Source organism: Melanerpes formicivorus, unplaced genomic scaffold, assembly GCF_026170545.1.
Source record: "Melanerpes formicivorus ecotype bairdi unplaced genomic scaffold, bMelFor1.0.p_v2 SCAF_181, whole genome shotgun sequence".
NCBI lineage: Eukaryota > Metazoa > Chordata > Aves > Piciformes > Picidae > Melanerpes > Melanerpes formicivorus.
Window position 1 is genome coordinate 520,234 of NW_027142533.1, and position 17,552 is coordinate 537,785.

Here is a 17,552-nt window from a genome sequence, read left to right on the forward strand (position 1 = left end):
CCCGAAGAGGAGCCTCCAGCCGCTCGCTCCCCGTGGCTTTTCCCCTCTCTTCCACCCACCGACCCCCGGCCAGGCTCCTTCCCCGCTGAGGGCAGCACCTTCACCCACCCCGCCGCCCGCTGACCGGGGCATCACCCCCGCTGCTTCTCTCCCCTGCCCGCCGGCCCGGGGAGGGAGCGGAGGCACGGAGAGGGAGAGCTGCAGGCTGCTGGGACTCGTAGTCCGGGGGCCAACAGCCACTTCTGTCCCGGCCGGGTGCTGGACTACCGTCCCCACATGGCCTTGCGCCCCGGCGCATGAGCCGTCGGGCGCTGTAGCGCATCTATTATACTGCCTTGCCGAGGATAAAAAGAAGAGCAACTGGAGGGACTGTAAGGCAAACGTTGCTGGAGCTGCCGGGGCAAAGTAATCTATTTAATCTTTCCCTTTATTTGTTAGATGCTTGGGTGTGCATTGCTAGCGCTGGGCCGTGCTTTCCGGAGGGGAGGGGAGGCGGGAGGAGTGTGTGTGGGGGGGAACCGGGGAAGAAGGGGGAAGGAAAGCAAAACCCACTTGGGAAAGGCCAATGCTGGCGGTTTATTTATTTATTTTAATTTTCTTTACAACCTCCCTCCCCCTCCCCCTTCCCCTTTCCCTCCTCTCTTCTTCTCCGCTCCCTCTTCTTGCGAGAGCCCCGCGTCTCTTTCCCCGCCGCCCCGCAGCCTTTTGTGCGCCGCCACAATGCAACAAAGCGCGGCGGGGCTGGCTGCAGCCTGGCCATTGATTTCCTCCCGGCCCCGCCGCTCCTGCCCACCCTTTTCTTCTTCTTCTTCTCCTTCTTCTTCTGCCGCTTCTTCACCATCTTCTGCTTCCTCCCCCCTTCCTCCTTCTTCTTCTCGCCCAGCTCCCGAAGACACCCCCGGCCAGGCGCAGCCCCGGCCCCGCTGAGCCCCCGCGCAGGAGCGATTTTCTTTCTTGCCTCTATTTTTTTGTTGTTGTTGTTGTTTTTCTTCTTCTCCTTCTTCTTCCCCCTTCTCTCGCTCGCTTTCCCTCGCTCGCTCGCTCCCTGCCCGCCATCTTTTGAAGGGGAAAAATTAGGGGCGAGGGAAAGGAGGGATTGCAGGAGCCCTGAAAAACAAGCGGGGAGGGGGGGAAAAGGGGAGGGGGGGGAAAGAAGGGGGGGGTGAGAAAGGGGGGGTTAAAAAAAAATAGGGGATTTAAAAAAAAGAAAGAAGAGATTGGGGGGAAAAAAAAAAAAAAAAAAAGAGGGGAGGGGAAACATAAAAAGCAGTTAAAGAATTAAAAGACAAAAAGCTGGGGAGGGCCGAAGCGGCAGCGAAGCCTTGCTCCGGGGCTGTGCGCGGTTCCCGCGGCGGGGCGCGGAGCGAAGCGGAGAGCGGGGCGAGCCCAGCACCAGGCGACTCCCACCCGTGTGTCCCCCTCCCTCTCTTGGGTGCGTGCGTGTGTGTGTGTGTGTCCCCCTGCATGTCCCCCGCCTGGGTCACTGGCCGGTGAGCTGGGAAAAGGTCTGAGCAGGCTGCTTGCGATGGGCGAAGAGTGCGCGGTTCGCGCGTTGTCCGCCTCTGCGTGCGTATGTTTGTGCGTGTCTCTCTGTGTGTGTGTATCTCCGGCTGCTTCCCGCGCGTAAATAGCCGGCGTTTGCTAAACTTCGGTAAATAAACGGAACCCCGGGGGTTCGCTGCCTGAACTCGATACGCTTTATAGGTGTAAAAAGAACCGCAGCTCCCAGATTTATATATAGCAGCCTCCCGCTATAAATAATGCCGCTGATAATCAAATGTGAAACTCCCAAACTCGGACCTACTTTTTTTCTTTCCTGCCGCCCCTCCTTCCTGCCCCCCTCCCCAGTTTGTGCTCCTTGTTTGGGTTTTGCCCCGCGCCCCTCCCGCCCGGCACACGGGGGTTGGAGCATTTGTTCGCCAGCCTCTTGGTTTCACTTTCAGACAAAGCTGCAGTGTTCAGGTGGCAGAGCTTGAGCCTCTGAAGCCACACGGTCCAGTCGTGCGGGAGCTTTGGAGGGAACTCTGATTTCCTACAGCCTGGCTTTGACAGCGTGGAGCGTGCCTTCCGTGAGCTCTGTGCTAAAAAAACCTCTGACAGGTCCCTAGTGGGGATGGACCTTGGCTGTTGTTGTCTTCAGGAACCGAAAGTTGGCCGAATAAACTTCTTTTGGGGGGGGGGGGGTTTGGATAAGCAAATGCAGTGCTTCCTCTGATATTTCCAACGTTTATGCCTTGGGTTTGCATCTTAAGTTCCCTAGTGGGGATGGAGCTTTCTGTTGTTGTCTTCAGGAGTCAATAGTTGACCAAATAAACTTCTCTCAGCACATTTGATGCTTCCTCTGATACTTGCAATGCCTGTGCCTTGTTTTTGCATCTGAAGTTCCCTACTAGTGGGGATGAAGCTTGCTGCTGTTGTCCTAAGGAATTGAAAGCTGGACAAATAAACCTGTTCTTGTTAAGCAAACACGATGGTTCCTCTGATACTTCCAACGTTTATGTCTTGGTTTGGCATCTTAAGTTCCTTGCCGCTGGTAGTAAATTGTAGGGGGGGGGGGGGGGATGTGGGGTGAGTGGTGGTGAAGACAATTAGTAAAGCACACCTGCTGTTATTCCTCGCTGGGAATAGAGAATGTGGGGTGTTTGTTTCTTTCTTTTTAAAGTGCTTGATAGTATTTTTAACTTGCTCACTGCAGCTGGAAATTGAGGCTTGAAGCCGAAATTCCTTAATTCACACAGTTAATAAGGGATCAGAGAGGACTTGGTGGCTGCCACGTGGGCTGCAGTAGATGGATGAGAAGAGGAGAATAAATAGGAGTTAATTACAGCAAGCAACAAGAAATTCTCGAAGCAGTCTGGTTGCTTTACAAGCAAAGAGGAAAAAAAAAAGAGCCCCAAAACCAAACCCAAAAGTGGTCTGTATTGCTTACAACCACCCTGCTGCTGGAGTGCGCTGGGAATGCAACAACATCCTGCCCCCTCATCTGCAGGTCTCAGCCTTCATCTGCAGACCCCAGCAGCAGCAGCCAGCTGTGGATCCTGTTTGATTAGTGCAGGAGTTTGGGGATTTTTTTGGGGGGGGAATGCACAGGAAGGCTCCCGCTGGCACGGAGTGACTCTGATCCCAAAGCCTTTCTGTTTGGAAAGAAGAAATGCTCAGGCTGTGTGCTTGTTTCTCTGTAGTCCACGTGGGTTACAAATACTGCTTGATGCATGCATTTAGTGCTTTGAGACAGTGTTTAATAAGAGGGTTGGACAGAGGGTGACGGTCTGCTTCAGTGCTCAGCGTGAGCTTGATTGCGATATTGTCTTCTGCCTTCCCTGCTCAGCGCTGAGACAGTGGAAGGCTTTGGAGTTGCGGTGACCTGTTGGTGTAGAGCTTAAACCCAGAAGGAATGCTCGTGGCAGCGTCGAGTGGCTGAGATTTGGTCTCCGAACGTGGCTTTGGAGCATTAGGTCTGCTACCTGCGAATGAAAACTTGGCTCCCTTGCTGCTGGAGAGAAAACTCGTGTCGCTTAAACACCGAGGTGCTTTCAGAAGCTTTAGTCCTTGTCATTTAAAAAGCCAAACCTATGTAGAGGAGCATGGTGAAGATGTCTGATGTTTCCAGTTCAGCGAGCGTGCAAGGCAGCAGTGCTCTTCGCTCTGTCTCCAGAGGAGGTTGTGTTTGGTGGCTTGCAAGTGTGAGTGTTCTGGCGTGGCTTTGGTGTTGCTGTGCACCGGGTGCAACGACTTCAATCACGGTTCTTAATAGTCCTCCAAAACGCTCCTTGTTCTGAGCTGAGAACCGTGTGTTTAAAACTTCATCCTTCAGTCTGCCCCTGAGAACGGTGAGGGGTCTAACGAGGCTGCTTGATAACCACAAGGCCCAGCCTGCCTGGCCTGAAGGTCTCCCCCCTGAGCCTCTAGCGAGCTGGGGGAGCACACAGCTAAAGCAGGTTGCCCTGGTGAAGGCCGGGGCTTCCCGCGGCTTTATACGGACATCTTTTAATTGGTACAGGTTGGGAGAGATGCTGTTAAATATTTACCTCTTAAGGCGGAGGCAGGGGCACTTGTGCCCTGCTGCACGCCTAGAATCTCACCCCCTTCTCCCTGGAGTAATCTGGGAAGCAGATCGTTGACAGCACAAACAACTCGGGAGTCAAATCCCTCTCCTCTGCGGCAGCTGAATGATACGGCGAGGTCTCACGTTTCACAGGCTTAATTACTTTTACCAAATATGTTACTCTTTGTCTACTTCGGGGAGGCTTATCAGGTGCTTTTAGCACAGACAGAGCTACACTTGGCTAAACCAATGACCAAAGAGTGTTTTGCACCTCGCTGTTGTTTGGGTTAGTTAGTCCTTGTTTTTTTCCCCCCTCCCCTCCCTTTCTTCTTTAATCCTGTTTGCTCGTCTGCTAATTTGCAACGTTCATTAATCTGCAGCGGGTTCCCCCGCTCATTACGGCGAAGTGCCTGTTTTGTTTTGCGGTGTGTGTTGGTTTTTGTTTTGTTGGGGTTGGTTTTGTGTTTTAAATTGCCGCATTCTTCTCCGGTAACAGCCCGGGACACCCTTGCAGGCAATGAGAGTTCTGGGAATTAGGAAGGAGCTGTTGTTTGCTGTGCCGCTCAGCGAGCTGTCAGGGGGGGCTTTGGAAGGCTGTGTGCATCTCCAGCTTTCTTGTTGCACGGCATCTCTGCGGCGTTAAGTCTGGTTTTGTCAATAATTAGCGCTCCTCGGAGGTGAACGACTTTCTTTGTGGCCGCCTAACTCTTTAACCCACTTGTTGCTAAAGCCAACGTTGGAACCGTTTAAATTCTTCTGGAGAGCAGTGTGGAAACTCACTGTAACATGCTGCTTTTTCTCCTCGTTCTTCCACAACTCCTGTTAATGATACCAACTGAAGAAACACTCATCTCTATTTGGGATTCCTTTTGCACTTCTTCAGGCCTCAGTCTCTTTCCAGCTCAAGTCTGATAAGAGGAGACCGTGTCTGGAAGTATTTCAGCAACGTGGATAACCTGGGCAGAGGAGAGGATGTGTCTCACCAGGGCTTGACATTCTCTCCACCAGCAATGCAGCAGGTGTAGCAAAGACAAACTGAGGTGAAGTCTCTGTGCCTGAGGGACCAATCTGGAACAAAATGCCCTGGCTGAACTGATGCTGCTTGGATTCGTGCTTGGAGGTTTAGATTCAGTTCCAGTTGACACTTTGGGAATTATCCTGTTTGCTCCTCTCTGTCCTTTACAAAGACAAAGAGCCAGAAAAGGATTGCAGTTTTCCTTCTGGGCTTTGAGAGCTATTCCTCTCCTGAAGTTACCCTTGGAGCCCTTCACTGATGCAGCCACACTGATACCTTGCAGGGTGCTCTGACACAGATCCACGATGCGCTTGGTGTGCGTGCCTTGTCCGTCGTAACCAAATCCAGCCTGTGGTGAAGGAAAGGCACCTTTCTCCTTGTGTAACTCCTTTCAAGTCTCAGCTTATCCTTGTGTAACACTGTGGAGGGTGCCTGCTTGTGGATCTTGCATTCTCACAACCCACCAGCATGACTGTGCTGAGATAAATCTCTTTTCTGAAGCTGCCCCAGCCTGTAGGTTTGGCCAGGAGCAAGTGCGGGGTTTGCAGTCCTGGGTTGGTTTGCTGGGAGGGGACACAGGTTGCAGCAGCCTTTTTGCTTACCAGGGCTGGTTTAGCACCGTGCTGTAGCCAGTCTGATGCACTGAGAAATGTGTGTGTCCATACTGTGTGTGCAGGGATTGTCTGTGGGGATCACAGAGTGCCTGGTTGGAAGAGACCCCAAGGATATTCTGGTCCAACCCTCTGTCTTCTCCTTCCATGGGGATGATGGAGAGTGCTGTTCCTTCTAGGAAAGTGTTGCCTCTTCACAGCTGTTCTGTGTTGCTACAGTTCTGGTTAGGGGCTGGGAAAGTGCAGCTCTTCAAGATGCTGTGTGAAAGGAGGTGAAAATGTGCTGCTCCAAACTGTTGCTGGAGTCAGTGCAGACTCTGGGCACTACCCATCAGTTGGTGGGATGGAAGTGTGGTCGTTTTCTGGACAGGAGTAAGCTACACAGGAATAAATGAGCATACTTGTGTTCATGCTGTCATGGCTGTGCTTCCTTTGACTTGAACTTCATCCATATGCAGGAGCTTTAGGAGAGGCTTAGGGCTTGTCTGTCCTCTCTGTGCAGGAAGCTAAGCCCTGGGTGCTGTCAGCAGGAGGTGTGCGTGGGGAGGCTCAGCTCTTCCTGTCAGGAGCCTGTCTGTCTGCCCCAGCACTGCTCCTCTGGGGATGTGGAAGGAGACCACCCTTGGGTGTGTTAGGCAGTGGGGAGCACCCTCCTTTTGTCCCCTGAGTTAGCAGCCTCTTCCCCTTGCATAGGGAGGGGTATTAGACTCTCAAATGTAGATTTTTCCCTTGCTCATGGGCTGTTAGGGAGTTTCAGTCAGACATACAACTCAGGCAGCAGAAGCTATGCTGATGCTCTCTCAGTGACAGCAGCTTTGCTATCACAGTTTATTCACACCTTCACTGACCTGCAACTTCCTTGTGTAGCTGAGCAAATTTGTGGAGCTGCCCAACCTCAGCAAGGCACTTCTCAGCTGAAATAACCGTGCCACATGCAGCCTTTTGCACTTGTTTGGCTGTGTTTGCTTTAGCTTAACACCTTCAGTTATTCTGGGACCAGGGGCTTGTTCAAAGGCAAGGCACTTCACTCGGTGTGGAAACAGATAAAGCAAAGACAGTGCAACCCATTTAGGGGCATGTGTAAGTGGTGGCCCTGACTGGGAGGGCTACCACAGTGTAGAAGTTCCTGCTCTCCCTGGCTGAGCTGCAATCAAAACTGGGTGGGTGGGTGGTGTACTTACTCTGCCCATTACTAGGTGTAACATTACTGAGGCTCAGCTAATGAGTACTATATTTATGTCCTGGTAATTCAGTCACTTTCATTTCATTCTTCATCCCCTTACACCGACTGGACTGTTGTGTATTGATTTAGGTGGAGCTGGCCTGGGGAGGTTGCAGTGCTGGAGCTGGAAAGCCAGAGCTTGGTTAAACCAGTAGCAGCTCACTCACTCTCACCACTTGGAAAGCTGCTTTCTGTTTTTTTTCCCCCTGTCCTACAAGAGATCTGTTCTTTTTTTTTCAGTACACTTTAAAAAGTGCACTGAAAAGACACATGGAGTACTATTACAGGTTTTTTAAGTGAGGTTTTATGTATGTCCAGCTCTGGAGTCCTCAGCATGAGAAGGAGGACATTAACCTTTTGGAGTGGGTCCAGAGGAGGTCACAAAAATGATCTGAAGGCTGGACCCCCCCCTTGCTGTGAGAACAGGCTGAAGAGAATGGGGGCTGCTCAGCCTGGAGGAGAGAAGGGTCCAGGAGACCTTCTTGTGGCCTTTCAGTACTTAAAGGGGATGAGCAGAGTGATACGGACATTCTATCTGTCAGGGCCTGTTCTGACAGGACAAGGTGTGAAGGGTTTAAACTAAAAGAGGGACTTTTAAACTGGAGAGAAGGAAGACGTTTCTTCCCACTGAGCTTGGTGAGACCCTGGTTCAGGTTGCCCAGAGAAGTGGGAGCTGCCCCATCCCTGGAAGCATCCCAGGTCAGGTTGTTTGGGGCTCCGAATTACCTGCTCGAGCTGCAGCTGTCCCTGCTGACTGTGTGGGGTTGGGACTGGGTGAGTTTTAAAGATCCCTTCCAACCCTAAATGTTGTATGGCTTGTGAAATAAATGAAAAGCTGGAGGAGGAGCAAGCAGTGGAGCAGCAGAGGTGCACCAGGGAGGTCTGTTGATGAAGGTATTTTCCCTCATGAATCGCTTTGGTTGTGCTGTGTGCTGTGAAATGCTCCTAACGAGTCAACGTTGGGATCTGTGTCTGTTTACTACGAGCCTGTTTCCTCTGTTGATGTTTGCACGGAGCTGCCCCTGAGGATAACATCTGTAGCACTTGTAAATGGTATTAATAATGCTGATGTATGGCCGTGCAGGGCTGCTGATGTAAGGGAGAGCTGCAGTGTGGGTTAGGAGCTGCAAGAGAGAGCAGAAACCAAGCCTTTAATGAGGTAACACGCAGTAATTGAATGCTCTTGGCAAGGGCTCTGGGTTTTATACTTTGCTGGGAATACTTTGTACTTTGCTTCATTATATGGAGGTAATCTTCCTGCCTCTTAAATTCAGTTGGAGATGGAATTTGGCTGCATCTAAACCCCCCCTCCCTAACAGGTGTCACGAAGGATCTCATGGGTGTCGTGGTTTATCTTTCAGAAACGTGTTCAAAGAGCATTGCAGTGTGGGGGGAAGGGATAAAGCAGGCAGCACTTCGAGCTTTGCAGTTGCTTCAAATGCCAATTAGTGTTGTACCTACTCAAGAACACTTAAATGTGGCCAGAAACCCGTTAGGGGATCCCAACACCTTGTCCATAGAGATTCCTCTCCGTGTTTGCTTTTCAGCCTTACAATAACACCGAGCAGGAGTTACCCTGTTAAATGCATAAGGCAAGAGTAACGACCTTAATTGTAGACGGTGGTGGGGCTCTTCCTGCCCCCATTTCACAAGTGGGGAGCTGACAAGCCTCTCAGCATGGGGTGTCAAGGGGCTGAGCTGAGGTGTCAGCATCCTATTTTCCTACCTGGCTTTTGGGTGATTCTTTTGGGTGATTCTGGGCAGTGACTGGCTGGAAAGCAGCCCTGAGGAGAGAGACTTGGGGGTGCTGGTGGACAAAAAGCTCAACAGGAGCTCTCAATGTGCACTTGCATCCTGCAAAGCCAATCAGATCCTGGGCTGCATCAGGAGAAGTGTGGCCAGCAGGTCGAGGGAGGTGATCCTCCCCCTCTACTCAGCTCTGGTGAGACCCCACCTGGAGTACTGCCTCCAGTTCTGGAGCCCCTATTACAAGAGGGATGTGGAGGTGCTGGAACGTGTCCAGAGCAGGGCCAGGAGGATGAGCAGAGGGCTGGAGCTGCTCTCCTATGAGGACAGACTGAAGGAGTTGGGGCTGTTCAGTCTGCAGAAGAGAAGGCTCCCAGGTGACCTCATTGTGTCCTTCCAGTATCTGAAGGGGGCTACAGGAAGGCTGGGGAGGGACTGCTCAGGATCTCAGGTAGTGATAGGACTAGGGGGAATGGAATGAAGCTGGAGGTGGGGAGATTCAGGCTGGAGGTGAGGAGGAAGTTCTTCCCCATGAGAGTGGTGAAGCCCTGGAATGGGTTGTCCAGTGAGGTGGTGGAGTCCCCATCCCTGGAGGTGTTTAAGGCCAGGCTGGCTGAGGCTCTGGCCAGGCTGATCTAGTGTGGGGTGTCCCTGCCCATGGCAGGGGGGTTTGGAACTAGATGATCCTTGTGGTCCCTTCCAACCCTGACTGATTTACAGGTACAGCAGGAGCTCCAGAGCTGCTCTGCCCAGCAGGGAAGCATCCCTGCTCTTGGGTCTTTTCTTTATTGCCTTTTCAGAAGGCTTTTGTGTCCAATAATCTCTCTCTTTTCTTTTGGAAATCAAAATGTAGGAGGAAAAAAAAGGAAAAAAGAAACAACCAGGACAAACCCTTTTGTGTAAAGACTACGTGTAATTTATTCACGACGTGCTGAATCAGACCCAGGGAGTTTGAGGGGCGGTTTTGTGGTCGCTTCTGTGTTGTTGTCGGGTGGTTGTTTTTTCCCCCCCCTTCCCCTACGTTGTAAAAAGTAACACAGAGCACACCATATGCTGATTAAAAAAGGGAGGGGAGGGAGGGCAGACTCTCTCCTTTGCAGAACGTGAACGTTTAGCTCTGCAGCTTTAAAAAGCAAGGGGCGGGGTGGGGGGGGGAAGAAAAAAAAGAAGCCTGCGAGGGTGTAGACCTGAAATAATCTCATTAGGAGTTCTGAAGGCTTGCACGGGTGTTGCCACGTTGGGCTTTACTGGGTGTACCTCGAAATGCTTGTGTCGTGTAGGTATCATCTGAAAGCTGGCCTGCTGCCAGCCTCCCCGGGGTCTGGTTTGGTTTGAAATGAAGGAACCGCAGCCTGCTTCCTTGGCCTGAAATTGGCAAAAGTGATCTCTGGAGCGGCAGAGCGAAGCAAGGTGCAGCGGCAGGAGAAATCCTGCTCTGGAGGAGCTGGGCTGTGAAGTAAGAGATGAATGGAGGGGAGTTAGGAGGCAGAGGCCTGAAGGAGGTGGGGGGTTGTGGTACTGTCCTGCACTGGGATTTTCTGCTCTTTGAGACTATTACTCCTTGGCACTTCGTGCCTCCTTCCTGGCCTGTCTAGACTGCTGGCTCCTTAGGGCAGAAACTCAGTGCATGCTGCACTGTGTCCTAGTCAGGGCAGTGGAATCTCTTGGTCATAGTACACATCCTGATGAAACACAGCTAAGTGGAGTTGTTTGACCTGTCAACTCATTGCCTTAGGTGTCAGGCCCCAGATTTTCCTCATCTCTCCATCCCACTTGCGGTGTCTGCTCACAAGGACAGGCTGGAGGCCCCCACAGTGTGTTCTGTGCTCATCCAGTGTCTGGTGGTCACAGAATCACCAAGGGTGGAAGAGACCTTAAAGATCATCAAATCCAACCTGTCACCACAGACCCCATGACTAAACCATGGCACCAACACCCAATCCCCTCCTGAACACCTCCAGGGATGGTGACTCCACCACCTCCCTGGGCAGCACATCCCAGTGGCAAACGACTCTCTCAGTGAAGAACTTTCTCCTCACCTCCAGCCTAAACTTCCCCTGGCACAGCTTGAGACTGTCCTCTTCTTCTGGTGCTGCTTGCTTGAGAGAAGAGGCCAGTTCCCTCCTGGTATAACCTCCCTTCAGGTAGTTGTAGAGAGCAAGAAGGTCTCCCCTGAGCCTCCTCTTCTCCAGGCTAAACAATCCCATTTCTGCTTCATGCTGTATGGCAGTAAGAACCCTGACTAAGCCAGGATGAACCCCACCAAGGCTTCCCTGCCCCTGTGGCCAACCCTGCAGGGTCTTTTGCTGTACCCATCAGCGAGGTTGGAATTTGGGATCACCATTTTTATCCCCCCTTCTCAGCTGGCTCTCCTGTAAACATGGAGACTCCTCATCTTGACTAGGCTGTGGTTTCTTTTTGTGGTGTAGTAGGAAACAGGATGAAGAAGAACAAGAGCTGAGTGCTCTTGCATGCCTTGTGCAGTGGAACTGGGCTCACCTGCAGCTATCCTGCAGTGAGAGGGTGTGTCTTCAGGGCTGGGTAGAGCTAACTAGATCAACTATCATGGCTATTGTACCTGCAACAATGGCAGCACCCACAAGTCTAATCGCTCTGAATAGGCTTTCCAGCCCCAGATAACCAGCGTTTAACCTCCTTTGATATTTTATCACTTCCTAATAGCTAAAGAAGAGAGGCCAGAAAACCTGGAGAGCTTGAATTCCTGTCTTTGCTTGAACCTTCCTTAGAAATAGATCTTTCCTGATTGACCAATTAGTTAGATCTTGTAGGTGGTAAGTCAGGAAAACCCTCTGAGGAAAGGTGCTGAGCCACAGCAGCTCTGTAGCTTATCGAGAGGGGGAAAGTTGCTTAGCACTTAGCAGGTTGGAGCTTGAAGTGGTTACTGAATCACAGAGAACCGAGTTGCTGTGTTGTGGTTTCTACCACACTTCCAAGGTGCCTTCAGCCTTGTGCCTGCCTCCCCTAGGTCCCCCACCCTTCTATCTTGCTCCTGACATGTTGGGAGCTTGTATGATATGTGGCCATGTGCCAGCATCTTCCCAGTGCTTCCTTTTTGCCTGGTGTCCAAGGCTTTTGCTGCACATGAGCTCTTGGGGGGCTGCAGCGATCCCTGCGAGGTGCTAGAAATTGCTCAGTAGGCTTTCAGTGTGTTGCAGAGCATGAGATAAGAGAGAACTGCTCAGAAGCAGGTTTGCCTCCTCTGCTGTCTGTGTAAACCATGCCTTGCCTGCTGTCTGGCTTTTTGCTGGCTCTTCCCCTGGTGGTGAGGTGGTGTGGGTTCAACCCTTTGGGTCATGCAAGGTAATTTCATTCTACCTCCACCTTTCCCCCTAGGAAGAAGTGGCACGAGCAGGCTCTGCTCAGACCTGAGATTCTCCCTTCCTCTGCCAAATATCTGGTAGCAAAACGAAGGCTGAAACAGCCCACTGCTCCTTTTCTCTTTTTGCATTGCCACAAAGGTGTCGTCGGTGTGCTTTGTGAGGGGCACAGCCCCTAGCGTTAGGGCTCTCCACCGCTGGAACGGGCTCCCCGGGGAGAGGCGATCGAATCCCTCTTCCCGGAGGCGTTTAAAAGACAGAGAGCTGCGCTGCTGAGGGACAGTGGTGTAGCACCAGTCTTGGTAGGCAGATAATGGTTGGACTGGCTGCTCTTAAAGGTCTTTTCCAGCTGGAACGAGTCTCTGCTTTTCCTGTGAAGCACCAGCCCATTCCCATCCTATCGATTGGACTTTCTCTCCCCACATTGATTTTTTTTCCAAGCCACCAGCTGCTCTCCGTACTCTGAAGCCTGCTCCTAGCTGCTTATTTCCACTGCTACAACGAAGCATTTAAGGTTTTCATTAGAGGTCACCCAGTTAATTTGCTCAGGTACTTCCAGGAAGATTCCTTTCTTCTTTCTGCAAGTGCAGTTCACTTTATTTCAGCAACCTCAGTCCGGTCCTCGCTGCAGAGTCAGGTTGCAAAGCTGTGGCTGAGCTCCTCCAGTCAGGAACCTCCAGCACAGGGTGAGCTTTTTCATCATTTACACTCTGCTTTCCTCCTCCAGCCTTGTTAACAAACCCATCTGTAACTCCAGAGCTTGCACAAAGCCAACACATGTCCCTCCAGCTATTCAGAGGACCACAAAAAGCAGGGCTGCGAGAAATGGCCAGAGGTCACTCTGCTCTCCTCCTCCATCCAAAACAAGGTCAACCATACCTAATCCATTACCCAGGCCAGTTGTTTAAGCTGTGCTCAAAAGGGAATTTAAGGATGTGAAAATGAACTTGTTCCAGCCTGAAGCATCCCTCCCTGCACGGGGAACTGCAGCTTCAGGAGGCAGTTGAGCCCCACATGATTTGTGTGTTGCAGGAGGTATGTGGGATGCACCTGAATTCTTGCTCAGGCTTGATCAGGAGGTGCTTCCAGTGGCATTACTGAGTGGAGAGGAATACTCTGGCCCATAATTATCAGGAAAGACCACAGTTTCAGTTGAGGTAACCAGGATAGTGCTTGTGAAAGTCCTGGGTATTTAGGGCTTTTACTGATTCATAAATTGCATTGGGTTGGAAGGGACCCTCAAAGGTTGTCTTGTCTGAACCCCCCTCTGCAGTCATCAGGGACACCTCCATCTAGATCAGGCTGCCCAGGGCCACATCACATCTGATCTTCAATGCCTCCATGGACAACCTGTTCCAAGATAAAGTGGTTTTTGAGTACCTCTAAGTTTGAAGGCATGTGAGACATCTCAGAGCAGCCAGATTTGCAGGGGGCACCGACTGGGTCTCAGATGTGAAGGCCCTTAAGAGGGAACAGTTACTTCTTAACCTACTGGTTAGGAACCCACAGGCTCCTTACTGAGGAACCACCTGCTCTTGTAATAGCCAAAGAGAGACCAAGGGTGGGAAATCCATCTGCATAATCTGATGAGCATTAAACCAACCAAGTCAAAAGCCAAGGAACTGACTTAATCTTCTGTGACCTTTTTTTTTTCCCCTTCCCTCCTCTCGAGGTAATTTAAGGACACAGCAGTTGCATCTCCCAGTCTCAGGGTGTTGCTGGGGCTGTGCTCAAAAGTAACATGCATGAAGAGCAAATCTGATGGGTGGAATTAATGATTTGGGAGGTGCTGGGGACGGCTGAATGGTCTGTCACTGCAAAGCTGTGGTGTGCCATAGGGGCACTCAAGCCAAATTCCCATCTCCTGCAGCGAAGCCAAGTGCAAACGCTTCATCCCCAGGTCTTGAGGGAGTTGGCATGCTGTGTGCAGCCTGTGTGTGCCTGCCAAGGCAGTGTTGGATGGTAAAAATTCATCTGTCAAGGCTTGGCCTGAAATTGAAGGGGGTTTTGAGTTTGAAGAGAACATCCCTGCTGACATGGAGTTGGTAGGTAGTGAAAGCTGCCTGAAATTCAATTCCTATATGGGGCTGTGAAGGGAAAGGAAGGCAGAGTAGGAAGAAAAGGAGAACATCTGCCAGGTTTGTTTCCTTCTAGGGGGCTTGGAGGAGTGTGGTGTAGCCCTCTGTAGAATGAAATGGGTACAGCTGCCCTCAGTTCTCAGTCTTACCCGAGTTAAGGTTGGGTTGGGAGTAGTAGCAGGGGGCTGAGCCTCTCCTGCAGTTGTAGGAAAGTCTGAGCAAGATGATTGTGGGCCTGCTGCTTCTCTGAGATGGGGAATAGCATATGGTGGCAAATCTGAGCAGGCCTCCAGCTATTGCTGCTGTCAGGGGAAAAGGGACTAAGCATCTGCTTTGGTGGCTGTGTGCAGGGGAGTAATGCAGCAGCCTGAGGATGCCTGCTCCAGCCGCCCTGCTGGCTCAGTGTGGTTGTGCCTGCTGCCTCCATCCTGCCTTCAGGAAGACTCAGTTGCTGCCTTTCATGCTTTGCTTCAGAGGTGCAGTTCCTCTGATGGGCTGGTTCATGAAGCTGGGGTCAGGCCCTGGTAGGGGTTAGGGCTCTGCTGTGGGCTCCCTGGATGGCCCTGGGCAGGTCACTTGAGCACAGTGTGCAGTGTGAGATGGGAGCAGCAGCTCTTCAAGGCATCAACAGGGTCTTGCTGTACTGCAGAGTCACAGAATGGCTTGAGTTGGAAGGGACCTTCAAGATCATCTAGCTTCAGCCCCCCAGCCATGGGCAGGGACATTTCTCACCAGACCAGGCTGCTCCAAGCCTCAACCAGGCTGGTCTTGAACACTTCCAGGGATGAGGCATCCTCAGCTTCCCTGGGCAGCTTGTTCCAGTGCCTCACTATCCTCAGTGTCTGCAGAGTGTGCCAAGTACTGAGAGACCTTGGTCTCTGCCCAGCTTCCCTGTGCTACTGTAATGTAAATAATAATGTGGAGACAACGATGAGGTCAAGGAACATCTCTTAAACTTGGTAATCCTGCCTGATGGGAAGATTTATGTTGCTGTTTCTGGCCGGGCTGGAGCAGCGCCGGCTTTTTGATGGGTGTCCGTGGAACCAGGCAGCAATGCTATAGCAAGGAGGGGGAAAAGCAGGGTGGTGGGGCTGCCTTGCTAACCTAAAGCTTGCTACCTTCTCATTCTGCAATCCAAACAAATCCCACCCTGTGCTGCAGCCCCAGCAGCACGGGAGGGAGGGAGGGAGGGAGGCAGCCGTTAGGTGGGGAGCACTGCCAAAGGAAGTGGCAGAGCCGTTAGCTGAAGCAGCAGGCTGGCTGGCACAGTGCAGGCTTCATGGGGCTTTAGAGCTTCTTTGAAAAGAGCCTCCACCACTGCAGACAGTCTGTGGGCTGCATCAGCTGAGTAAAATGCTAGCCTGCTAGTACAGGGAATTATTAACATGTTTTCCCCCTGCCAGCTGTCTCTGTGCTGAGTGACCCATGCGAGCAGCTCAATGAAAGAGAAGTTAGACAATGACAACAACAACAACAACAACAAAAAGTCCTTTCCAACCTCAGCTGGGTTTGGCTGAGGGATGTGGCCAGACCCCAGAGCTTTGCTGGGTGCCACGCTGGGGTTGCAGCTTGGCACAAAGGACATCTCTCCTGTGAAGAAAGACTGAGAGACCTGGGGCTATTTGGGCTGGAGAAGAGAAGGCTGAGAGGGGATTTGATCAGTGTCAGTGCCTCAGGGGTGGGTGGCTGTTGCATGTCTGTCTCCTGTGGACTCCACAAGCCTGGTTTGGGCTCGGTGACGAAAATGTGCCTGTGAAGAGGCAGTGCCTGTCCCAGAGAGTCTGCAGGGTGGAGCAGATGAAGACATCAAGGGACTATCCCTATCTGCGTGGCGCAGATGAGGAGCTGTGGTGTGAAGATATTGAATGCCTTGGGCTAAGGTCAGAGGGAAAGAGTTTGAGAGAGGCAAGAGCTAGATCTGTGGGTTTTTTAATTACAGCTGTGGGATTTGATACAAATTAATTAAAACCAGCTCTTATCAAATGGAGTTTGAGAGATTGGAGGACCCCAGGAAATTCAAGTGGAAAGAGAATCATCACTGTATTTAACCTCAGATTAAAGGGAAGACTTGGGTTACAAGCTTGTGACCAAAATCCTTTACAGAAGTAGGAATTGCTCTCTGTGGGCCTTTTATTTTCCTTCCATCCTTGCAGTGGATTCAGTTTGCTAATCAAGAAGACAGCAAACAAAACACTTCAGTGGGGGTCACCCGGGGCCTGCAGTCAGCGTTGTGTACACTTGGATGGTGGATATTGCTCAGAGGCCTTGAGCTCTGAGATCAATGCTGAGAGCTGCCCAGGAGGAGACTGAACAAAACTTCCTCATTATCTTCATTTTAATTCTTGGTCTTAATCTGAGGATGGCATTTTGCAATACTTTGAATTGATGGAACAGCAGAAGAAGGTGCTGCCCCAGCTTCTTCCAAATGTGAAATCCCAAGTGACATCCTAGTCTTGAAACTCCCTCCCCAGAGGGTGCCAGGGTGCAGCAGCACCAGCAGGTGTGAGGTCTGAGGAGAGGCTGAGGGAGCTGGGGTTGCTTAGCCTGGAGAAGAGGAGGCTCAGGGGTGACCTTATTGCTCTCTACAACTGCCTGAAGGGAGGTTGTAGCCAGCAGGGGGTTGGTCTCTTCTCCCAGCCAACCAGCACCACAAGAGGACACAGTCTCAGGCTGTGCCAGGGGAGGTTTAGGCTGGAGGTTAGGAAGAAGTTCTACACAGAGAGAGTGATTGCCCATTGGAATGGGCTGCCTGAGGAGGTGGTGGAGTCACCATCATTGGAGGTGTTCAGGAGGAGACTTGATAGGGTGCTTGGTGCCATGGGTTAGTTGATTAGGTGGTGTTGGATGATAGGTTGGACTTGATGATCTTGAAGGTCTTTTCCAACCTGGTCTGTTCTGCTCTGTTCTGTTCTATTCTGCTCTGTTCTGTTCTATTCTGCTCTGTTCTGTTCTATTCTGCTCTGTTCTGTTCTACTCTGTTCTATCATCCTTGTAGCCTCCTTAGGGCTCTCTCCAGCAGTTTCCTGTCCCCTTTGAACAGGGGAGCCCAGAACTGTAGACTTCAAGCACTTAATCAAGAGCACAAGTACCTTAAGGTGCCTACTTGAGGCAAGTATTTGTACTGACCCCCTGTCCTCTTCCTCTCCTTTGCTGCAGGTTGTATGACTGGACCCTGGAAATGGGATGTCAGTCCCGTTCAGGGAGCATAAAGGAAGCCAGAAGATCTCCCGGGTGCTGCCGCAGTGACCGCGAGTGAGCGCAGGAGCAGCAAGATGTCTGCGATCACCTCAGCCATCCAGGCTCCTCAGGGCCCTGTGAATCCGCCGCCCCCGGAGGTCACTAACCCCAACAAGCCTGGCAGGAAGACCAACCAACTGCAGTACATGCAGAATGTTGTGGTGAAGACCTTGTGGAAGCATCAGTTCGCTTGGCCTTTCTACCAGCCTGTCGATGCAATCAAACTGAACTTGCCGGTACGTGGCCGCCCTGCCCTGGCC

General features: G+C 51.6%; 1 protein-coding gene across 1 annotated transcript in view; it reads left to right on the forward strand.

Moving 5' to 3' along the window:
• The first annotated feature begins 297 nt into the window (after positions 1-297).
• Positions 298-17,552, forward strand: part of LOC137457519 (bromodomain-containing protein 3-like) — a 41,725-nt gene continuing 24,470 nt past the window's right edge. The window contains 2 exon segments of the mRNA XM_068169390.1: positions 298-405; positions 17,212-17,528. Of these exon segments, the coding sequence (XP_068025491.1) occupies positions 17,328-17,528 (201 nt within the window). The 5' untranslated portion in view covers positions 298-405; positions 17,212-17,327.